Genomic DNA, 23,480 nt, shown 5'->3' with positions numbered 1-23,480 from the left:
TCTCACAAAGTAGCGTACATTTCACACTTTATTCTCAAAATCAAAAGGAAAAAAGTTATATTTAAAGAAAATAGTCAAAAAAATGTATTATTTTGTATGTATATATATATATATATATATATATACATTTATGACTTCTTTTTTTGGCACAATATTCAAGATATTTCAAGCTCACTTCTCATTAAAAGCTACAAAGTCTAGTTTTTATTACTGTGATATTAAGAACCAAAATGGTTTAAGCATTTATTAAGTATTAATTCATCATGGTAGCATTTGCTATTCAGCTTTTAATTAAAATGCATTGATTTTAGTTAAATAACTGCAAAACACATTACTGTCATTCAATAGAAAATACATTATCGGATTAATGTAGTAATGACAATTAGGGAGTAAAATGTGCTAAACTGCTCTGAAAATAATGTATTAATTCCAAACAAACCAACAAAAAACGTAAATATTCAAAAAAAATAGTAGATTTTTAGAGCTACATTTTTATGTTATGCACAATATGAGTAACACATGTTTCCTCTTAATTTTAGGATGAAATTTGACCTAAAAGTTTGTTGACAGATTTTGTGATATTCGCCAGAATGTAGAATTTGTGTGTGTGTGTGTGGGACAGAGAAAGAGGAAGTATGTGTGCTGTAGGGCCCAATAAGCTTACACGTGTCAAAGTGCTCTATGTTCTTCCTTGATCCGCACAACTGTCAGACAGCCACAGCAAGAGAAAAGATTGTCTATCCATTTTTATCCAGACATGCCCTCTTCTCCCTGCCCCTTTTTCATCCATCTTTATTGACAGTCAGATCACAGCAGCTGAGTTTTCTTCATTCACTTGTGTGTTTTCAAACACTCCCCTCCTGTCCCTCTCTTCTTATCAACTGTTAGGTGTTGAGCTCTTTTTCATCCTCTCTCTGTACACCCTCAGAATGGCCTCACACACAAAGGTGAACTGGCACTAAAAAACAAACATGCATAGACTGTAATGACAGCACATACAGTAAAATCAATCGAAGATATTCAACCTTTTGATCCAGTGGACAAACCTTCAAAGACATACTACATCGGTCATAAAGTCACTGCCATGTGACCTACAGTTTCAGGTGGCATTTGCTGCACTCTCCCGTGGCCTCATGGGATAGTAAAGTATTCACTGGATGCGCATTTCAGATTCTCGTCGGAAATAGTAGGCCAGTAGGCCTGCTGTTTTAATTTCACATACTGTTTTTGCATACTATATAGTAGGGAAGTATGCATTTAGATTCTCCCATAGCGTTTATTTATAGCTATAGAAAGGTATTTTTCAACTGACAAAAGTGGTGATGCACCAAGAACTTATTATATCGGAATGGATAGACGTGTAACACACTCAAATACATTTTTGTAGGACCAGGACTTTGGACAGCTCCAGGCTTTAGTTATAACTACATATTAAAGTTCCTCATTTTTGTATCCCTGGCCGTGGACAGTCAGACTGACAGTGAGGCAGTGCCAAAATTAAAAGTGCAGAATGGGTGTTGAAGTTTTTAGCAAAAGGAAATGCCATAGCCCTTTTTCTCCTTTCACATTTCGTTTGTGAGTCTCTACTGCATAGACAGTCAAGTTCTGTTAAAAGCCCATCTTGCCAACTCTTTTAATGAGTGTGTGACTCCTTTGATCTAAGTGTAAAGGGTCACTGCTGTGTTGTATTTGATCTGAAGATATGTTCTAACTGTATACATAATTGAAGGTGAAGTATTTTCTGTGTGGCATCAAACAGAATTGCCAATTGCCACTGGGTTAAACAGAATAACACTGGATCAACCAATTGTACGTTCAGTTTGTCCACGGAAAGAATGTTTTAACTTCTTGGTAATGTGACATGGATTGTCACCTTTAACTTGTGTGTATGTGTCTGTGTGTGTGTACCGATGTCTGAACCAGCATGGCCCTTTGTTCTCTCAGCGTGGTAATGATCTCTAGGGGATATACTGGCTTTTCCTTCTCCATCAGTGTCATGGCTGTCTCCATGGTGATCAACACACCTGTCCGCCCGATCCCAGCACTGCAGAAAAACATTCTCTTGGTAAAATGAGCACTTGATAACATCTGTGTGTCTGTGTGCTGGAAATCCTGTCACCTGCAGTGGACCATAAGAGGCACCGACTCCTCTCTCATACTTCTCACTGACTGGACAAAATCCAGGAAGTCGGAGGAATCTTCTGGTACCCCATGATCTGGCCAGGCAACATACTGCAAATGAGTGATCGAGCGATGCTTTCCCGACTGTTAAAAAGAGAGAGAGAGAAACGTAGAGAAAGGGTGAGGCTGAGTGCGAGAGAATGCATGAAAGACTATGTATAAAAGCAAACAAGTCTAAGCATGCCTTTGTTTTGCATCATGCAGAAAGATATTTATATGGAATTTTCTTAGAATGAAAGCACTATGTTTTTTATTGACTATTTATCTTTAGTTTTTTATAAAGTCAATCAAACTACTGGCATATGAGCACAAAAAGTTTGTATTCATGCTTTTCAGTTGGAATAAATTTTTAAAAAAGTTGTAAAAGTTTTGACATAAGTTTATTTTTTTATAATTCCTTAACGTTTTTCTCACTTTTGACGTAACACGAAGTTCAAGGAATTTAGGATAAAAACAGACCATACATGGGTTTTACAAATGAGGCCCCAGGGTCCTGTCATTCTTTAAAACATCTTTCACTCTGTATTACCTAAATACAATGACATTTTAAATTCCCTCTCAGCTCTACCATGATCTTATAAGTGGGTGCAAGAGGAAGAAGTGATCCTTAAGTGAGTCACAGTCTGAAGGCCAGAGTGGAAGAAAAGAATTCATTTATTGTGCTAAATCGGGCAGAATGGAATAACTGGCTTACACGCTGTGTGGTACGAAAACTCACACACTGGCATTTTTCCTGTAAACCCCAATCATCCCTTTCTTCTCAAGCTTTTCTTTATTTTTTCCATCTGAGACACACACATGACAAACATGTGATGTAATCTCCGTCTGCTGTCCATGCTGAGATTAACTCCCACCAACAGAGACAACAGATGGGTCTCCTTTCTCCAGCAATGATAGATTGTTTGTGAGTGAGTGTGTTAGCATGTACTGTATGTGCATGTACATGTATGCACATGGTCCCGTGCTCTCGACCACAGCGCTACGGGACCTGTTTGCCATGTTTAGCATTGCACATAAATGCTCTTACACGGTGATACTGTATCACACAACAATCTTTTACATTATTATGCCTAACGCCAAAATTCTGATTCAGTTTTAAATGAAACATTAAACTCCAGCATAATGAGACAGACAAACATGAGTAATTACAAACATTTATATAAGAGAGAATTTTTGCCAAAAATAAGACTAGAATCAAAAACAGAGGGACCAGAATGGCTCTTGAGCATCCTGACCACGCATACGGCTGTGAATAATTCCATAAAACCTTTGAAGTTGAAAAGCCCCCATGAAATAACTCGATAAGTGCGGTTTTCTCTCTTTTGATGTATTTCCTCTTAAAGTTTAGTACACAGTACTCAATTCAGCAATAGTATAAGAATAGTAAAATATGCTGGTTGTAGTAGTACTAGTAGTAGTTGTTGAGACAAATTCAGTATATTGGTATTAGGTGATATTGAGAATGTAGTCTCGTGTAGCCAGACCTTCAGACTGATGGCAGACCAGTGTGTAAAATTCTTGGGACATATTTTAAAGAGTGTGTTAAGTTGATCCTGATCATTTTGTGTACCAAATGCATCAGATACTCAGCCAGTGGTCTGTAGGCATCACATCAGAGGCTGATTCTATTAAATTCTGTCTAGTGCAGGATAAGTCATCAATAGTTTTACTTTGTTTCCCTGAGAAAATTTAAAAGTACATTTCCTCAAGAGTGTCACATGCTACATTACATGAGTCATTTCACTAGCCCTTGTTTGTTTATACTGCACCTTGCAAAAGTGGTGTCCTTTTTAAAATTATGTCCGTTGTTACCTGAGTATTTGTGAGTGTTAGTTCTCGGGTAACATATGCCAGGTTACACTCCTCTGAGTGACAGCACACCTGAAGAATCCCATAATCCCTCACGTCAGGGGGATGCGGCCAATATTGGTGGCACTTGGTCTGTGGAAATGGAAGAGAGATTATTGAGCACAGAAAAAAAAATAACACACACAATTGTGCTCCCTCTTTCCCTCCCTCACACACAGAGTTTATTAAATCATCCCTTTGGATAAGAATGCAGAGCGCTTGGTTACCAAGCAACAGCCAAGCCATGCCGAAGAATACGGTACTCACAATAAGCGGTCCTTGGGGGACTGGAGGTGTGTAATGGGTGTTTGATGGGTATCGTCTCATTAAGGGTTTTGTTTGTGTGTGTGCTTGTTTATAAGAGTTTTTCTGTCTTGAGTATGTGTATGTAATGGTCATGTTAATATTGCAGCACATTTTGTAACTGTGTGTGTAGTTTTTAACTCATGTGTATGTGTTGAAGTACCCGTCCTCTCTCGGTCAGTGTGGTGAGCATGACAATGACACTGACGTTCTGCTCCCACACACTCCTCCAGAAGTGTGTACAGGTGTGCGGCAGTGGTCCCTGAGCTGCTATGTATCGCAAAACACAACCTGCTGGCTCATTCTGACACACACACACACACACACACACATTGCTGAGTCATCAATATATCACCCAGAGCCATTAATTAAAACTTTTCCATTCACAGCTAGAATGAAACAACGAAAAATGCAATACTGAATAGTAATGAGACATAGTTAGTGATCCATACCTTCACGTGGCTGGCATTAATATAATCATCCCCCTCTTCCTGCAGCACCACTCTGGTGATGTCATCTGAAAGAAAAGTATGAACGAGTAAAGAATGAGGAAGAGGGATTTGCGGATTATGTGAAAACACTTCCTCTGACTAGTTTTAAAGAGCATTACGCCTCAGTCCCCAATCGAAAGCTTACACACAAATTAATAAAATGATACGTTTGACCTTACCCCGTAATCTACTCCAGTGCAGTAGTTCAGTTTAATCTCATCATGATCATCCAGCAACCACTCTCTCGTTGTAAAATACAACCCCCTTGTTTGTATGTTCTATTGAATTTTTGAATGTTCTATTTGAACTTTCAAATGTTCTTTTGAATTTTCAAACCCAACAAAACATGTAATGTTGTTCAAGTGTACAGTGTTCCAGCCATGCTAAAATACACAACAGTGTAACAGCAATGAGGCAAAGCATAGGTTTACCTATCTTACATTTATGCATCATCTAAAATTATATACATTACATTCACAATTTATCAGAATTCCCCGGGAATTGAACCCATGACCTTTCTGTCTCTAGTGCTGCAAAAGGACAGGAACTATATTTTTTTAGCAGAAGGATGTCACTTAATGAAAGTTGTTCAATATATGTCTTTAATATAACAAGGGCTGGTTTTGACAGATTTAACAAATCGATTAGATTCTATTCTAGTCCAATCTCAGTTAATATCGATTTAGATATATTTAGTATATTTTTTTTCTTAAGGAAAATCTCAACTGCTATTATTTAAGACAAACATTCAACACTCAAATAATAATTGAGTTGTATACAAACATTTAAATTGCACATAAGGCTTAAGTTTTATTTCAACTTTCTAAGGATATAATGATGTTTTTACTATAATTCGTTGTTGAAATATAGAAACATATTTAAATGGTGGCTGTCATAAAACTTATCTTTATAATCACTACAGCGATCTGTCAGGACACATTATAAAGAATGTCAAAACAACATTTATTGTTTGCCTTTAGTGATAAAACAAACCGATTGTCAATTTTCAGCACAAGATCGATCTTGTGATTTAAGATATCGTTCATCAAAATTAAGATCAATTAAAATCAAAAGCAATAACACCCTTAGGAGCCATTCACACAGAACACAATTTCCATTCCAATCAGCTACTTTTTCACTGTTTTTTTTATGTAAACACACTAAACTGACATTTATGACCGCTTGCATCTTTTGCAGCGTCTCGCACATGAGTGCCATGTTAAAAGAATTTCAAGTTTTACACGCAGCACTGATCATTCATGTCAGTTCCAAAAATGTGGACCAATTAGAAGACCCTGGGGGTGGGGCATGCATTGCACATTTTTATATACAGTAGCAAATTGGCATGGCAACTGTTTTATTTGACAGCAACATGGCAGAGGAGGCATTCATATTCCCTGAATCCAGAAACCCTGAATTACAGAACATTTCTTCAAGCGATCATCACAACCGGTTTCTTAAAAAAAAGCCTAGAGAGAAATATTTTTGTGATTGCATCACATCTCAAAAATGGATCTTGAGACCCTCATGTTCTGTGCTGTGTTTTTTTTTTAACCGTTACTGAGTTCTGCATCCCTTGTTTTTACATGCAAAGACATGTTAAGCTAAGTGTGGTATACTGTGAACATAGGCACTACAGGCCACATTTATTCAATTTAGCATGTGATAAATGTTTATCAGGAAAAGCAATAAAACTTACATGGTAATACATCTTTGTACCGATTCTTGTCCATATTCTCGGAGTGTTTTGCGCAAGACATTGACATGCCTTCTTTCTTCCTGTACAACTTCTGTGAGTAGCAAAACACACATTCACATGCATAGATGACAATTATCAGCAATGCACACACATGCCAACTGAAACATGTAGGAAAATATTCACATGCCCCAACCTCAAACTGCAGAAGCAATGTTCCAGTGACCAACCCCCTCTCCAGACGGGTCATGGACTCCTCTAGCGTCTCTCCAGATGGCTGAGTGGACAGTGGGGATATTTCACCTGGAAGGGGGAGACCCTCACCTAATTGTAGTGTGGGTTCGGCTCGCAAAGAGACACCTGAAAACAAAGGCTGTTTTGCGGTTTCTGATGTACAAACTAAATGCACTAGACACATCATAATCAAATAAAAAAATAAATCCCTCAAATCACATTGGTACAAATGCACATAAAAAAAAAAAAATCATACCTTTGCGGCGCACAAGCAATGCAAGTTCCTTGCTGTGTGACTCTCGGCTTGCTTTGATGAACATGACCACCTGCTGATGGGTATGTTCTGAAATGTCCCGCCCATTTATCAACAGCACCTGATCGCCTTCCATCAGTGGAGGCACACAGTGACCGGCCTGCAACACAGTCAATATTTGCAAAAACCAAAAACCCATGTATATATTCAAAGGCAGCAAGGATTTTTATGGCTTACCGGAGATGCAGGGTTAACGTGAGAGATGGCCAGGGGCATCTTCTGATCCACGCCTCCCTAAATATTGCCCGACAATATTCTGATACATGGTTTCCCACACAAAACTCTATTTGAATGCAATTTTAACAATGATGATAAATAGATTATATTAACTTACTTTAACGTTGAAGCCAAACTTCCCATCTTGGTCTGGGTTGATCCTCACAAGGAGCAGATCTCCTTCAGCTGTTGCACTCTGCGTATATATAACCACAAAATAGACCCTTTGAGGCAGGTAGGACAGGAAGATGATGGAGGATTCTTAATTTTAGCTACAAAAAATGATATATTAGCATATATGTAGACATTTTTCACAACAGCAAATATTAAAAACAACTCAGTGCTTCAAATGTTACCTCAGAGTATAAATTTTTTTTGTCAGTAGACAGCCTCATGCTCAGCTGTTTTGTACACTGATAGCACTAGTCAAAATGATAACATGTCCTTGTTTCTTCAATAACAGCAGCAGAATTGCATGAACTCTACAAGTCTGTGTTCTCCATATTTCACTTCAGTGGTGAAAATGTGATCTAGAATTAGCACATCATCGTGACGGTAAAGGTTTCGGAACTTAAGTTTCCAAAATCCTAATAAACTTCTAGTCTCAAACTTCTAGTCTCAGACTTCTGGACCCCACTGCAGTTTTAAGTATTGTCATGTGCTAGTCTCGTGAGTTGGGAGGTAGATTTTCAGTGACTCATCAGCATGGCTGTAGTATCAGTGTACTTGTATTTGTCTGAATGGCAAACACTGGAAATTATTTTATTTGAATTATTGAACTTGAATTATTATTCAAGACAGCTGACTGCCTTGATGCTGGACTCAGACATTTGGTTTAGGTTCTGTGCCTTTCGTTGCATACAGTTTTCAGTGCACAGCAACATTTTGATTGATTGACGGAAATCCAGTCAAGCAGGGTTCCTGATCACATCACCGATTCTTATAGATTTTAATCTATTCCACGGTGAATCTCACAACACCCGTCAAGAACATGTCTGGGAAATTTACTATACATACAAAAAAAGAAACCCATTTTCAAGACCAAAAATTTTATGTCTAAAGTTAGAAAAGTTTTAATTTCTGCAACATTTTCTACCGTCACTATGTCTGTAACTAAGTAAAAGGTACATTTGTTCTTCCGTGTTCTTGAGAAACATCTACAAAAAAGAAACAAAAAAAAACAATTTGCTGCATTTCCACATTATCTCCAGATCTAATATAGCTTTTAACTGCCCCATCCATCAATCCCAACCATCAACACTCTGCGCTCAATATGTGCCACAGGGAACTTCTTCATTCCAACCACTCATTTTTGATGCATTGATCATTTGTAAAGACACGCAAAGAAGCTTTGAAGTTAGACCTTGTTATGAACCACATTTCCCTTGATCTTGCATCATCGGCTATCATATACAGGAAAACTTACCTTATCCCAGATGTGCAAATCCTCATCTTCGGTGATGATATCATCACTATGAGACCAACTACCCCTCGTCCGCCCCTCCTCATGGGTTTTCCTTCAGTGGAATCAGTTTTGATAAGTTACTATGAGTGTACTATTCAATACATATGCATGGCTGTAAGACTGTGTGCATTTGCATACGTAGAGTAAATTTGCCTGTAAGTATAGAACACGTCTTCACTCTCAGTCACATAGCTCATTTCATTGGTCAGGTTGTCAACAGATGATGGGCGTGGCTTACGGAAGTCATGACGTAAACGAGGACTCCGCCTAAAGTGGAAGATATATCAACCAAAGCTCTAAAACGTACAACTTCTTTTGTTCTATTAAATGCATCCTTTCTGAATAAACTTATTAAATGTTTAAGTATTTTTTTTAAATATTGACCCCAAATTTTTCAATAAAATACATTTGATAAAAATAATTAGATTAAATACATTGGAGTGTATTCGATTACTGTTACCAGTTGGGCGTGTTGGGTGGTGACCGTGAAGGTAGACTCTTTGTCTCGAAGTGTTCCACTGAGTCGGACCTCACTGTAGGGTTTAACATTTTCTCACCAATCAGCTTTCGGTACAGTGGGACAGAGCTATAACAAAAATATTTGCAATTAAACTTGCATGCTCATTTGGTGGAGGCAGCAATGAACTCTAATTAACTCGAACAATAAAGAACAGTCATTTCTTAGAACGACTCCGTCGTGACTCTGTCTGCGTACCTAAATTTTGAGGCAGAGTGAGAGGGTTTTCTATTGTAGAACGTATGGTGGTCCACACAGGATTTCCATAGGTTCTTACAGGCACGTGAACTTGGCATGGAGAGAGAAACCACGTGGTGACCCAGCTCACCCTATACCACACAATAAAATGAGGAAGAAAAAAAAAATTACAACATAAAAGTCTCACAATAAACGTGATGTTGATCTTGCAGTATTCAACATCTTTGAGACATTATGCATCTGGCTTTAATATAGTAATTATTTAGCTTTTATTTTAAAGGATGAGCATGAATAAATCAAGCACGTCTTACATGTTTCCGACGTAGGTGGACAAAGAACCGTTTTCTTTTGAATGAAATTTTGATGATGTTAATCCTGAAAACAAAAAATAAAACAAAAAAACATCCATTCCAAAAGCAACCTCCTCATCGAAAACAAAGTAAACCAGAATCAAAATAAGGGATACCATTTCCCCGGCTCTTAATTACACTAATAACAGTAATTATACTTTCTACAGTGTTTGTATCTCATCCATTGTAATGATAATCACAGCTCTGACAAACAGAGCCGTAGCACTGTCAAACATCATTCAACAGCTGTAAACATCAAGCTTATATATTATTGCAAAGAAAGTGAGCAAAAACATTTAAGAAAGGATTTGATTGCCCAAAACTTACCAAGGGAAAAAACTGGAGCAAATTAAATGGCAAAACAAGGCCACGCCCCCTGATGTAATGCCCACCCAGAGGGCAGGGTTGTTAACATCCTATAAACAGGGATTTAGAAATGTAATTAAATAATGAATTACCATAATCCACTTTAAAGGGGTCATATGATGCAATTTAAAATTTTCCTTGCTCTTTGGAGTGTTACAATCTCTTGGTACATGAAAAACACCTGTAAAGTTGCAAAGACTAAAGTCTCAAATCCAAAAAGATATTCTTTATCAAAGTTAAGACTCTGCCACGCCCCTAAAACGGCTCGTTTAAACATGACACCACATATCTACGTCACTGTGTGGAAATATTTGCGTAATGCTGCCCAAATGTTCACGCAAAGAATGGCGGCGCAGTCATGTCAAGGAGATGCTGTGTATCTAGGTGAAAGCAAAAGCACTTTATTAGTGCTTCCGAATGTAGATGAATTTAAGAACCTTTAAGATTACAACAGAACAGCAACGCATTTTATGGACGACAGTTTTGTGAACCTAGGAGAGGAGGTCATTCTGACTTTGCTATGACAACCTGCCACTTTTGAATCTGCTACTGTATGTTTTCTTATTAGTTTAAGTATTAGCTATTGACCGTTTAAATGTGGAGTTTTGCGGTCGTGTGTGTGTGCGTGAGAGACAGGGTCACACAGTGGAGTCAGCTGTCTTAACCGTCCATGGCTTGTGTACTGTAAACACATATGAGCTTCATCACTCTGTCTGTCACGCGACTGTTTCTCTTTCAGCCTTGAACTGATGGTAAAACTAAGGACATTATTAACTGTCTTTACATTTATTTTGAAAGATGAAGCTCATGATTATGGAAAGGGGTGTTACATTTCCAACGAGTGCTTGCGGCGATCGGCCAATCACAATGCACTGGGTCAGTTGGCCAATCAGAGCAGACTGTGCTTGTCGGAAGTAGGGTCTTTGTAGAGAATGACCCGTTTGAGAGAGGCGGGGCATAGAGGACCTACAATGATATACAGTATTTGAAAAATAATGTGTTTTTTTACATTAAAGCATGTCAACATATCCTGTTACTCCAAATACACACACAAAAATGATATTTAAAAAGATATTTAAAAAAGCATCATATGACCCCTTAAAAACAACATTACCAGTTATTTTTTAACACTTTGGAAGTTGGAAAATCACAGGATTTTCTACTTAAATAGTACCTGAGCGTGATGTAACTCTACTCCATACAGGTCTAATGTTCTCGCTGTATTCAAATAGCACAGTTCAGCTTCACTCGGAGACAAACCTCTGAAACACATTCAGACATTTCCAATTAATAAATGTGTGTGCTGTGCGTGTGTTTGAAAGTATGAATGTGTTTTGACATACTTGTGCTGTGGATGCAGCGACTCCACTTTCAGAAGGAACTCCTGGTCTTGGTCAGGGAGAAAATGGATCTGATTGCGGTGTCCGGCAGGAGTTTCACGGACATAGTCTCCAAGATCAGCTGTCAATCAAACAGGAGTATTAGAATGCTACATTTGAGAATCAGTGATTGTATGTGCTTTGTTCAGTCATCTCCAGTTTTGACAGTGCCATTAACCCCAGCTATTTCCTAGAGAAGACTCATGCCTTCTCCAAGCACACAGACACATCCTCTGCAAAATCAATAATGTTTCTATGGCAAGCGCAATGTGAGCAGGTGTAATTTCCACAACTTACACTGAACAGAGTAAGAAGCCAGTACCACAGCTGAGCTTAAAGGACACTTTAGTCTGCAATAAAAACATTCCATGGTGTTTTGGGATACAACATACATTGTTGTGACATGTATTATTAGCATTTGCCAATATTAAATATTTAGTCAGCAAATATTTAGTATTTAATTATCAGGGTACAAATGTCCATAGCTGTATACTATAATTTTTATTTATTCACAACATTATCTTTATTAGAAAACACATAACCTCACAATCCATGAGTTATAACTCCCTGAGCTATAGAACTGCATAACCAGTATTCATAATGTATAAAGTTAAAATGATGTGGGTTGCTGGTATTTTTATGGCATTTTATATCATACAACATTTATGTACAAATATAATGTATAATTCATCCTATGTATATTTGGTCTTTTTTATAATTTAAACCATTTACATTTTTTCTACAGCAGATTTCACAATAAAAATTATAATGTTATGATACCTAAAAGTTTGGTTATCAGTCATAACCTACATTAGTTAGAATTAAAAGATTGTACTGTTACATCACTCATACATCACTAATACAATAGATTTATATTTCAAATAAATGCTATTTTGAACTTTCTATTCATCAGAGAATCCTGAAAAAAATTATCATAATTTCAACAAAAAAAATTAAGCAGCAAAGGTGTTTTCAACATTGATGAAAAAAAAAATTTTTCTTGAAGAACAAATCAGTATATTACACAGATCAGAGCACAGTAATGACTGCTAAATATATATAAAGCAGTTCAATTGCAATAATATTTCACAGTATTACTGATTTTACTGTAATATTATCAAATAATTGCAGCCTTGATGAGCATAAGAAACATCTTCCAAAAAAATGTAAAATCTTACCAGCCCCAAAATTTGTAATGGTAGTGTAGGTGCAAAAACAACTTTATTTACCTCCCCTCACAAATGTCCTTCTTAATTTGCAAGAAATACATATGCCTGCAAAACAAAATAAGGGTCAAAACCTCACACTCTATAAACATATCATTTGCACACAAACAGGGAGATGTACCTGGTCTGCTCATGCTGGAGGGAGTTTGGGTCAGAGATGAAGAACCGCACTCTAAATATAAAAAAGAACGGAGCAGAACCTGAAGGAATATCAGCGGGGCAGAGAGAGAGAGAGCAGAGGACACAGTCAGAGGAAAAGGACCTCTAAACACATAAATAAGTGCAAGTAACAGATATTCACTGATCATAGTTAAATGTAAGCTCAGTATCATACTATTTCTAAAAAAAAAAAAAGATGGAAATTGTGGTTTTGGCAATTCCCCAAAAATCTAAGCCAATTTATTAAAACATTAAATCAGCCACCTGCAATCATCACAAGAAAACAAACATGTGTCTCCTGATGTGCTTTTAAAGGAAACAAAATTCTTTGTGCTCCTATGACATAATTCATATTACACACTCATCAAACATGTGCACTCTAGGCCTGCATGGAATCTGATTCCACAGAACTGCTGCAGATTTCCAAATAGCAGCATTGTTTATCATAACTGCATTTTTGTGATGAGAACTGTAAAGAAATGTAAAAGAAAAAAGTAATATGCACAATAAAACATTCTGCCTGATACTGATCAATTGATTATCATTTTCATGTTATGGCTGATAACTGACCAATAATAAAATGCTATAAAATGTTATGAAAATAAATTAATAAAAATTATCAATTATAAAACGTATAATCATAATGCTACAAGTGAATTTATCCAAGCATTATAATGTACAGTATAAAAAAAAAAAATGAATGGACATTTTAGGAATTGCATTTGAGGGGAAAAAAGAATACATTTAGAGGTGTCGCAATATACCAATATTGACGATAATCGTGATATTAAAAAAAAAAAAATAATGTTAGCTTGTTACTAAGGGTGTCGTGTAATACCGGTATAATCGTGATATATATATAAAAATAATAATTAATAATATAATAACTAATAATTAACTAATAACTTTAATTCGGGGTGTTGTGATATACCAGATTTGGTGATAACCATGATATTGTAAGATGCAAAGAACAGCGCTAAACTCTTACGTGTTTTGTTATATTCGCCCTCTCAGGAAGGCCAAAAACAAGACTCATAGGAGTAATAAAACAAATGACTTTTCAGGAAATCCTTTATATTGACAGCAGCAATATTTTAATGACTATTATTTTAATCTCTTAATAAGTGAAAGTGAAGTGATGTGTGGCCATATTGTGACCCATATTTGGAATTTGTGCTCTGCATTTAACCCATCCAAGTCCACACACACACACACACACAACAGTGAACACACACACACAAACACAGTAGTGAACACCCGTCTGGAGCAGTGGGCAGCCATATTGGTGCGGGGCCCTGTGGCAGTTGGGGATTCAGTGTCTTGCTCAAGGGTCACCTCAGTCAGGGTATGGAGGGTGGTCATTCACCCCCCCCATGACAATTCCTTGCCGGACTTGAGACTCGAACCCACAACCTTCAGATTACAAGTCAGACTCTCTAACCATTAGGACATGACTGCCCCCTGGTCCCCCACTAATATTTTAATCCCCTCAATAACCATAGCAAATAATATTTGAATCTCTTAATACAATAATAGGGACTGAATCTATTAACAGAACAATAAAAACTAATATTTTACCAATAGCAACTAATATTTTAGTCTCTTAACAGAATGGTGAGACTAATAATTTAATGGTTTAATAACAAAAGCAACTAATAATTTAATTTCTTAATACAACAATAGCAACTAATATTTTAACAATAGCAACTAATATTTTTACAATAGCAACTAATATTTTAATCCCTTTTTAATCCACTTTAATCTCTTAAAACAAAACGACTAATATTTTAACAATAGCGACTAATATTTTAATCTCTTAATAGAACAATAGGACTAATATTTTAATCTCTTATTAACAATAGTGACTAATATTTGAATATCTTAATAGAGCAAAAAGGACTAATATTTAACTACTTAATATAAGAATAAGACTAACATTTGAATCTATTACATTTAGCCATCATTAAATTATTGTTTTTTATTTTTATTTAAATGAACATTAAATGATGACAAAGGGAATCGAAATGTAAAAATAAGGGAAAAGAGCATGCACAATTAAATAGTCAATCTCATTTTCCACAAATGTAAAACAAGTATATTGTGTGTGTGTGTGTGTGTGTGTGTGTGTGTGTGTGTGTGTGTGGGTGGGTGTGTGTGTAGTTTCTCGCTCACCCTTCAGTTGTTTTTTAAAGGGTTTGTTGGGGTCCAGCCACCTCTGAAATGACAGATCAGTTCAAACACTGAAATCATGTTTCTTAAGAGAGGGCATTACATTTCTTCATTTCTGGGTCATAGTGATAAACAGTTGCTTTTTGGAAACAACCACACATTCATTTACCGGAGAGCTGGATGTGTCCTCACTGATCTGTAGGCTGAAGTACTGTTTCTCCACTATGTTGAGGTGTTCGCAAGCCAAGTCGAACAGCAGATGACCAGCATCGTGTTTCTGCAAAGCAGTAACACATGCTGTCCCTTTAGGAAATGTACAAGTTTACAAAACCTAGATTTCTAAAGTGACAATATTCTACAGGGTTTAGAATACAATAATATAACAAAAACATATCAGTTTTAACATATTATTATAACTGTGTTCTGTTTTTAAATTATCCTTCAGAAATCATTCTAATATGCTCATTTGATCAAGAAATATTTCTTATTATCCATGTTGAAAATGTTTGTGCTGCTTAATATTTGTATGAAAATTGTGATACATTTTATTCAATTAAAAAGAACATATGTTATTTGAAATAGATTTTCTGTAATATTATAAAAGGTCACTTGTGGTCAATTTCATGCATTTTATGCTGAATAAAAGTATTAATTTCTTTAAAAAATCTTAAAAAATATAATTCACTGATACCAAATGAGATTTACTCAAATTAGTTTAAAGGACGAGAACATATTTTTTTTTTTGCCTATATTAATAATTAATTTTACATAATTAAATCAAGCATTTAAAATAAAATTAAATTACCTTTTTTTAATTAGTTTTTTTAAAGTTGCTGTCAATAACTTTTTTTTGTGTTAAAAATTTATATAATAAGCCAGTACACCATGAAACCATATTTCAAACCGTGTTTTTGGCTTGTCCTGAATCACTACGGTAAACCTATAATAAGTGTTTATATTCAGACAATTTAGACTGGTTCGGGTAGGTACCGCTGCGGAGTAGCCCAGTACCTGTGCGATTCGCCATAGACATAAACAGTTAGTAGCTCTGGCTACAGTGTTCTTCTGCAAGACACACACAATTCTGTTTACTAAGCACTAGATCGCCAAAAGTTACGGACTGCAGCTTTAATACTAACTCACTATACCTTTGTCAAGCAGAGCCCTCTGGCCAACTGCCCTAATTTCTGACATCTAGCATAAGACTCTGTTGAATTTCTGTTGACTTCATGACTGTTTCTCCCTGACAAATGTGCCTGTGTGCTCGTGAGGGTGGGCAGGTGTCCTTCAGACTATGAAGCCAAGGTTGCAGCAATGCAATATGTAACATAAGAAGAGAAGCACCAGTGAAATATCCATCTCCACCCTCAAACTGCCAATAAAGGCAAGCTCATGCACATTACTTCTCTCTCTCTAGGGCTTTAAAAGTCATCACTCATCAAATCACTCACTCATCCTACGATCTAAACACATCTGCATACACTCTTATACTCACACTGACAGTAAAATTTTGGGTTGTGCCATCAGGGAAGAGCACTACACAGAGTAGGCCACAGCGTGGCATGTGAGAATGATTCAGATCGGCACGTCCAAGAGCAGTGATCTTGTTTCCAAGCACGCACCATGGGGATGTCATCTCTGAACCCTGTCACATATGCACACCTGCCAAAACAAGGAGTCACACAGGTTAAATGCATGCAATTGTTCCTAACGTGAAGGTGACGATGATGAAGATGATGATTACAAATAAGAATACAAATTATTTGCAGAACTATTTTTTTGATTTTTAAATTATTTGCAGAAAAGTGATGCTGAGTAAATTAAGAGTACTAAAACTACAGCCGCAAAAAGTCGGTGCTGCTGAATATATTTAGCAGTTTCTACAGTTAAAGATAAAACTTAAAGCAGTTTTTTTTTGATGAGTCCTTATTTAAAGGCTACGGAGCCCCGCACATGACATGCAGGAAAAAATAATAGGTTAAATCGTGTGCACCATTTACTAATTTGTTCCCTCAATGTACTAAAATGTGCACACGATTACTATTGCGTTCCCTCAATTTACTATTTCGTTCACTTGATTTATAAATTGTGAGCACGATTTACTAATTCGTTTCCTCGATTCGTTCCCTTGTAGTTAACTAGTTAAGTATTTAGTAAATAATTAATCCTTCTAGCCTATTGATGTCTGGACTTAATTATAATTTTTTTTTTTTTACTGACATGAGACTTTGGAATTTGAGACTTCCTGATCTTGCTATAGGTCACAGTCATTTTAAAAAAAGACCAGAAGCAAGACATGAAAAAACAAAGTGAAAATGAGCTAATGAGCTACTGTAGTGATCCTCTCTTGCCATCTACTGGTCATAAAGGTAATTTCATTATTTTCATCTTACAAGTCTTTGTTTTCCACCAGGTACCTTCTTTTTTTGTTTGGTTATCTTCAAGAATGAAAGGTGAATATTTAAGGTGACTTTTACTGTCCAACTGTAGAGTTTAATAATAATAAAGGGTTTAAAATGATATAAGTGTTTAATAAAAATAAATGTGTTTAAGGGCGGAGGTGCACGTCTTTGTCACACATGATGAGTCTGCATCCCTGTATGATGCTATCAATATTCAGAATCAAAACCGTCAGTTTATAAGCATTTGGGTTTCATTAAGCCTCTCTTACTCATCTACCTCATACATACACTTACACACTCAGACACACTCCCTAGGTCTAGACATGTTCTTGAAATTGTTTTTCACACTCCCAGCACAGTCCAGGAATGTGGATTATTTTACTACCCAAAGAGTCAAGAAAGTGCGAGAAGTCTGTCATGAAAAATGTTTGAAAAAAAAATGTTTTCCAAAAAATGTTTGAAAGCAGAAAGCAGCTTTGATCTCCAAACACACTATTTATTGTCAGTACAACAGTGACTTAATGTTCATAAATGTCTTGTGGAAAGTGTATTTTATTTTCTATATTGCAACTATTTTTGTATAAAATATATTTATTTTTATATAAAATAAATAAATAACAATACATGACGTAAATAATGTTTTTACTATTCTAAAAATGCATTTAAATTTTTCTATTTGGGTTAGCTGATAGTCTTTATAATTAGCTGTATGGAAAAGCAAAATAAGGCGTCACACCTTTACACAGCCAAGTTAAGGCTGCTCTGCCTGCTTAAAATTCAGTGTAAAGATATGATGCAGCATAAAAGGCTAAATTTGGCCTGTTCTGACCCACCCCTCAAAAACTTAAACTTATATTTAACAAACAAAAAATTAAAATTAATATACCGTAACTCCTCAAATAAAATCTGGGGCCTTAATTTACCTGAACTGCAGAAGGTAACAGGCTTTTATTTTAAGCAGGCTTTTATTGGAGGCAGGCCTATCTGTTTGATAAGTAATTGTTTTAAATAACCCGTTTTAAATTAAAAGCGATAGCGTTCCAGTGGACAGAGATCATAACACTAGCACAGAATCAGTTTAGAATCAATCACCAAAAGAATCAGTTCGGTTCAGACGCGCTCTGTGTCAAGTCTGCTTCACGCTGAATCACGCATGCGCAGTATCATCAGCTCCTCGGTTCTTGAATCGGACGCGTCCAACAGAAACGGTTCTCGGTTCAGTGTACTGGTGTTCTGAAAACCGATGCATCTTGACTCGAGGATGAGAAACGCTCCAGCAGTGGGCATGTACGTTCGTTATCTGGCTCTGCTGCACAAATTTTTCCCCGGCCTTTATTTAAGACCGGCCTTTATTTGTCCGTGTTGATCACGCCCCCAGCCACTATAAGAGGCCCGGCGTTTATTTGACTACTGGTTTTTATTTGAGGAATTACGGTAGTCACTTTTCCATTACATACAAAACTAAACTATTTTAATAGCTGAAACAGTAGTAAGCTGTTTTTGGGAGAAGGAGGAAAAAAGACAGGCTCGGGCCGGTAATTCTGATAAGCTGTCAGACAAGGCCGGGCTAGGGCCTAAATTTGAGGCCTGTGCAGGGCTCTACCGCATGTCCCCCATTTAAAGGCACAATATGTAATTTTTTGCCACTAGAGGGCGCATAATCAAAATAAACAAAGACCAGGTAGCATGTGACTGAGTGTTGAATCATGGGAGCTGTGTTCTTCATCCCCACAGTGTTAATTTTGGCAGGCATTTTTGATTTTGTCTTAGTCTTAGTCTTGAGATGAAAATGCTTAATAGTCTTAGTCCCATTTTAGTCATTTGAATCTTTCATAGTCTTAGTCTAGTTTTAGTCGACGAAAAGTCATTGCATTTTTGTCAAATTTAGTCATTACTTTTACTCAATAGTTTTAGCCAAACTGTAGTTACCAAAATGTATTTTGGTAGCTATTTTATATGTAGTTTTCAAATTAAAATAATCATGTATATAATATGTATATACCATAAACATGTATGCATTTATTTAACATCTTTTGTTGGTTAACTTTAATGACAGATAGGTATTTAATTTGGAATGCTGTCCCTTTAAGACAGAAGGCATGCATGAAAAACTGACACTTGTTCAGTTTTCACCCACCTGTTCAAGTTCACTTAATCTATAACCTACTGTATTTACGTGAGAAAGTCTACACGATAAACATTTGGAATGCTGTGCGTGTATTTGAGTGCTGAGAACTGATCGCGCGCTGTATGTGAGAACTGAGGAAGTGGAGCGCGAGAGAGAGAGAGCACTTCTATCAGTGTGATTCCACCTATCCACTTCCATTCACTAACTTTAAGTTAATCGACAACGAATTGTGACTCCCGGGAAAAACGGGACGTCTGGTCACCTCATCCATACTCCTTCGGGTGCTGAGGCCATTGTTTCAGAGCGCTAGTTCGCATTTTATTGGCCTATCCATCCACTGCGGCTGCTATACTGACTAGATATACAAACAGCCCTTATCAGATCGCAATCCAATGACAGGGACAGCATGCATTTTGAATGTGCGGTAGTCCTCAAATAACATTATAGTCCAGTCTCGTTTAGTTAACGAAAACGCAGCATAAATCTCGTCATAATTTCGTCATCAGATATTATTTTTAGCTCGTCAACATCTCGTCTTCATCACATAAAAAATGTTCGTTAACGAATATTTTTCGCCGTTGTCTTCATTAACGAAATTAACACTGCATCCCCACAGCCGATGCAATCTGATTGGACTCTGGCAGAAATCATGTTCATGGATGAGCTAATGACTTATTAACCTACAGTGTTGGGCCTTAACGCATAACTTAGTAACGCGTTACTGTACTTTTTTTAGTAACGGACTAATTTAATGCATTATAATTTTTGAAATAGTAATTAGAGTATAGTTACAAGCCGAGGTCTCTATACATTACTGCCACATTACATTGCAGACAGAATGCAGTGTTTTATAATCTAGAGATTGTAAAAAGGATGTAGCACACGCACTGTCGAGTCAAGTGCCAGTGGATTAGAGACCTGCTCCCGCGAGCCCCTACGCAACATCACCGCAGGAGAAGATGCACGAGTGCTGGCGCGAGAGGGTAGACACTCATGTGTGCAGAATGCAAGAGAACAAAATGATTCACGGGACTACCAAAAATAGAAATATCTATACATAAAATATCTAAAACAAATAAATGGTTATTCATCTATTGCACAAATGCAACATGAACTAATATAAAATATAAACGATTAACTGCTGCAAGCATATATGCAGAGTTTCTATTTAGGCTATAACACACTTTTGCAGCGTTGAGCAATGCAGTGCTGAAATTTGCATGCTCACAAATCCTCTCATTATAATACACGAATTGTAGACATTGTGAAAGATTCATTATGCATATGTTTATTGTGTTAGAACAGATTTGTGAGATTGCGATGAACTGAGATGTCTTTTAGAGATTATAAAAGCAGTGCTATTTGCTGTCATTCTGCCATCCAAACCATGCATGCAGCAGCCTCTTGCTTTAGTTAAAAATAACTGTTCTGTGACTGTTGATACTGTAATAACAAATATTTATTAGGAGCGTGTAGCCTATGCTGGGATTTCATAAATTTCAAGGAGAAAAAAAGTAATGTAACTAATAACTAATTACTTTTGAAATAAAGTAATCATAACAGTAACGTGTTCACTTTTAAAAGGAGTAATCAGTAATTAGTAATTTGATTACATTTTTAGAGTAACTTGCCCAACAGTGTTAACCTAGAATGAAGCAGGGTGAGGCTGGAAGCTGTCGAAGCGATACAAGACCGCTGAACGAGCATGACACACGGCTCAAAAGCAGCAGAGCTTTTTTTTTGCCACAGTCAATCGCATCCGCTCCTTCTGGTCATGTGTATGTGCTGTTTTATCATAATAGAAAGGTTTGAAAGTTCTGTTATTATGCTACTGTGCATTCGTCACTGGTCTATTAAAACGCACAGCATATTAAAGCATCTTTGGTGTTTCCATATGTTTTCTCCAAAACAAAACTGGTAATTGAGGGGTTATGACATCATTGGCAGGCTACACAATGACACTATGGACACTGTACGTGTCACAAGTAAAAATAGCTTATTTCTCTGTATTTAAACATTCTTCTAAACATTTGGTATAATGCAAGCACACAAGTCAACAAGATATATAACACTGTTCTAGTGGTTTTTGGATTTTTTTTATAAAAAACAATCTTACATATTGTGCCTTTTAGGCGTCTTGACATCAAGTTAGGGCTGGTCTGTTCCTGCTCAAAATACAAGACCTGATGCTGCACAAGAGTCAGACAAAACTATGCCTGCTCTAACCCACTTCAGCCTTAGTAATAAAGTATAGTTGTAATTGCTGTGTAAACATCCATGCCACCTCTGATCAGAATGAACAGTCTGTGTAAAAACACTTGCCACTTCAGAAGCACTTCTGTGCCACCTTCATAGTGTAAATTTGGCAGTAAAGTAAACATGAGTGTCTATACCTTATGTTGATGCTTTGGCAGTATTGTTTTCAAGACATTCATGTCAATAAAGTACTTTGTAACTTGAGAGAGTGAAAGGGTAAGAGAGGAGCTACTAGAGAATTTGATACAGACATAAACTAAATTAAGTAACAATAAATCACTCTTTTATTTTCAGACCTTACCTTACAGATCCTGATCGCTCTCTGGGACTCCTATTCAGTTTCAGAAGTTTTATCTCTGAGACAAGGGAAATTATAGTGACTTAACACAGACTTAGACGTTTGTCTAACGTCTCACTTTCTGACAAAATAAAACACGTCAGAGATGTAAGGTGTATATTTTAACTTTGACTCACACGTTTGAAAACGGTTTGGCGAGCATTAAAGGTTAATGTTTACCAGTAGCTCAGTTAAGAAGCGATACACGCTCGAGCTCACTTTTGAGAGACGCGATATTTACGAGGTGTGAAGTGTGATTACTTTAGACCATACTTTAAACAAAAGCCTTTCCGACAGTAAATACGGCCATGTAAAGTATTTAAACAGACAATACAAGACTGGACATTTAAACAAGAGAAACAGCTTAAAGTTTCTGTATGAGACGGGCTTTTCTGGGTGTGACGTCTTACATTTCTGACTCAAGTCCACGCTGATCTGCTTCGGCTCGGGCTCTGTCAGATATCAGAACCGATCCAGCTGAACGAGAGAACAGACAGTCCTGTACCAACATTGACATTGTGTCTCGAATAAATATCTCGGATTAAACGAAACAAGTTCAAGAGCTTTATCGCGATATATTCCAAGAACAATCCAAGAGTGGACAGATATATTGTTTTAAAGCCAAATATACGTCATTTGGCATTTCGTCCCCTTGGAATTATAAGGTTATATCTGACATTTTTGTCAAAATTAAGTTATTCCCATATTGTTTTTCTATGACAACGTATTTACGTGATAGATTTTTATATTGTATACATTATGGGATTTTTATTTTAAAAAAACATAAGGTTCTATCTACACAGTCGAATGGAATGCAAAAACTTTGAAGCTCAATATCTCAAAACTACTCAGCATGCAGATAGAACCTTATAATTCCAAGGGGACGATTTTCCTTCTTCAGCCCACAAATCTGTTGTCGCACAGACAAGCGCCATAAAGTTACCTGCTTGAGGTGCTCTCAATGTCTCTGCGATGCTAGAGGTGCTTATAGTTCCCGTGATGAGATAAAACTTTCCATATTGAGGCGATCATGGTTGCAGGTGTCGGTAAACTTCCGGATTATGTTTTTTTTTTCCTCCGGGTTCCTTCTGGAGGGCAATCGCGGCGTCACTGCGCTGACTGTTTCCCTTATTGATCCTGTGATTACAACACACGTTTCCCAAATTTCAGAATGTGCATGTAAGTGTCAGCCCACATATGGACACTTCCGTGTTTACACGAGCCTGGATTTCTAGGCGTGATTCGT

At 36.8% G+C, this 23,480-nt stretch overlaps 1 protein-coding gene across 1 annotated transcript; it reads right to left on the bottom strand.

Moving 5' to 3' along the window:
• Positions 1-492: 492 nt before the first annotated feature.
• Positions 493-23,480, bottom strand: LOC132103077 (tyrosine-protein phosphatase non-receptor type 3-like). The gene is made up of 26 exons (XM_059507888.1): positions 23,178-23,480; positions 16,607-16,773; positions 15,281-15,388; positions 15,115-15,157; positions 12,905-12,983; positions 12,787-12,831; positions 11,855-11,907; positions 11,522-11,639; positions 11,353-11,440; positions 10,140-10,228; positions 9,774-9,837; positions 9,463-9,593; positions 9,208-9,333; positions 8,901-9,014; positions 8,709-8,799; positions 7,401-7,478; positions 7,244-7,300; positions 7,010-7,166; positions 6,716-6,879; positions 6,523-6,613; positions 4,785-4,849; positions 4,496-4,636; positions 3,994-4,122; positions 2,120-2,265; positions 1,909-2,044; positions 493-958 (listed from the first exon to the last, which is right to left on the bottom strand). Exons 2-26 carry the CDS (start codon positions 16,745-16,747, stop codon positions 878-880), a joined length of 2,535 nt encoding a protein of 844 aa, XP_059363871.1. The 5' UTR covers positions 16,748-16,773; positions 23,178-23,480; the 3' UTR covers positions 493-877.

Source organism: Carassius carassius, chromosome 24, assembly GCF_963082965.1.
Source record: "Carassius carassius chromosome 24, fCarCar2.1, whole genome shotgun sequence".
Taxonomy (NCBI): Eukaryota; Metazoa; Chordata; class Actinopteri; order Cypriniformes; family Cyprinidae; genus Carassius; species Carassius carassius.
This window is presented reverse-complemented; position numbering and strand designations above follow the sequence as displayed.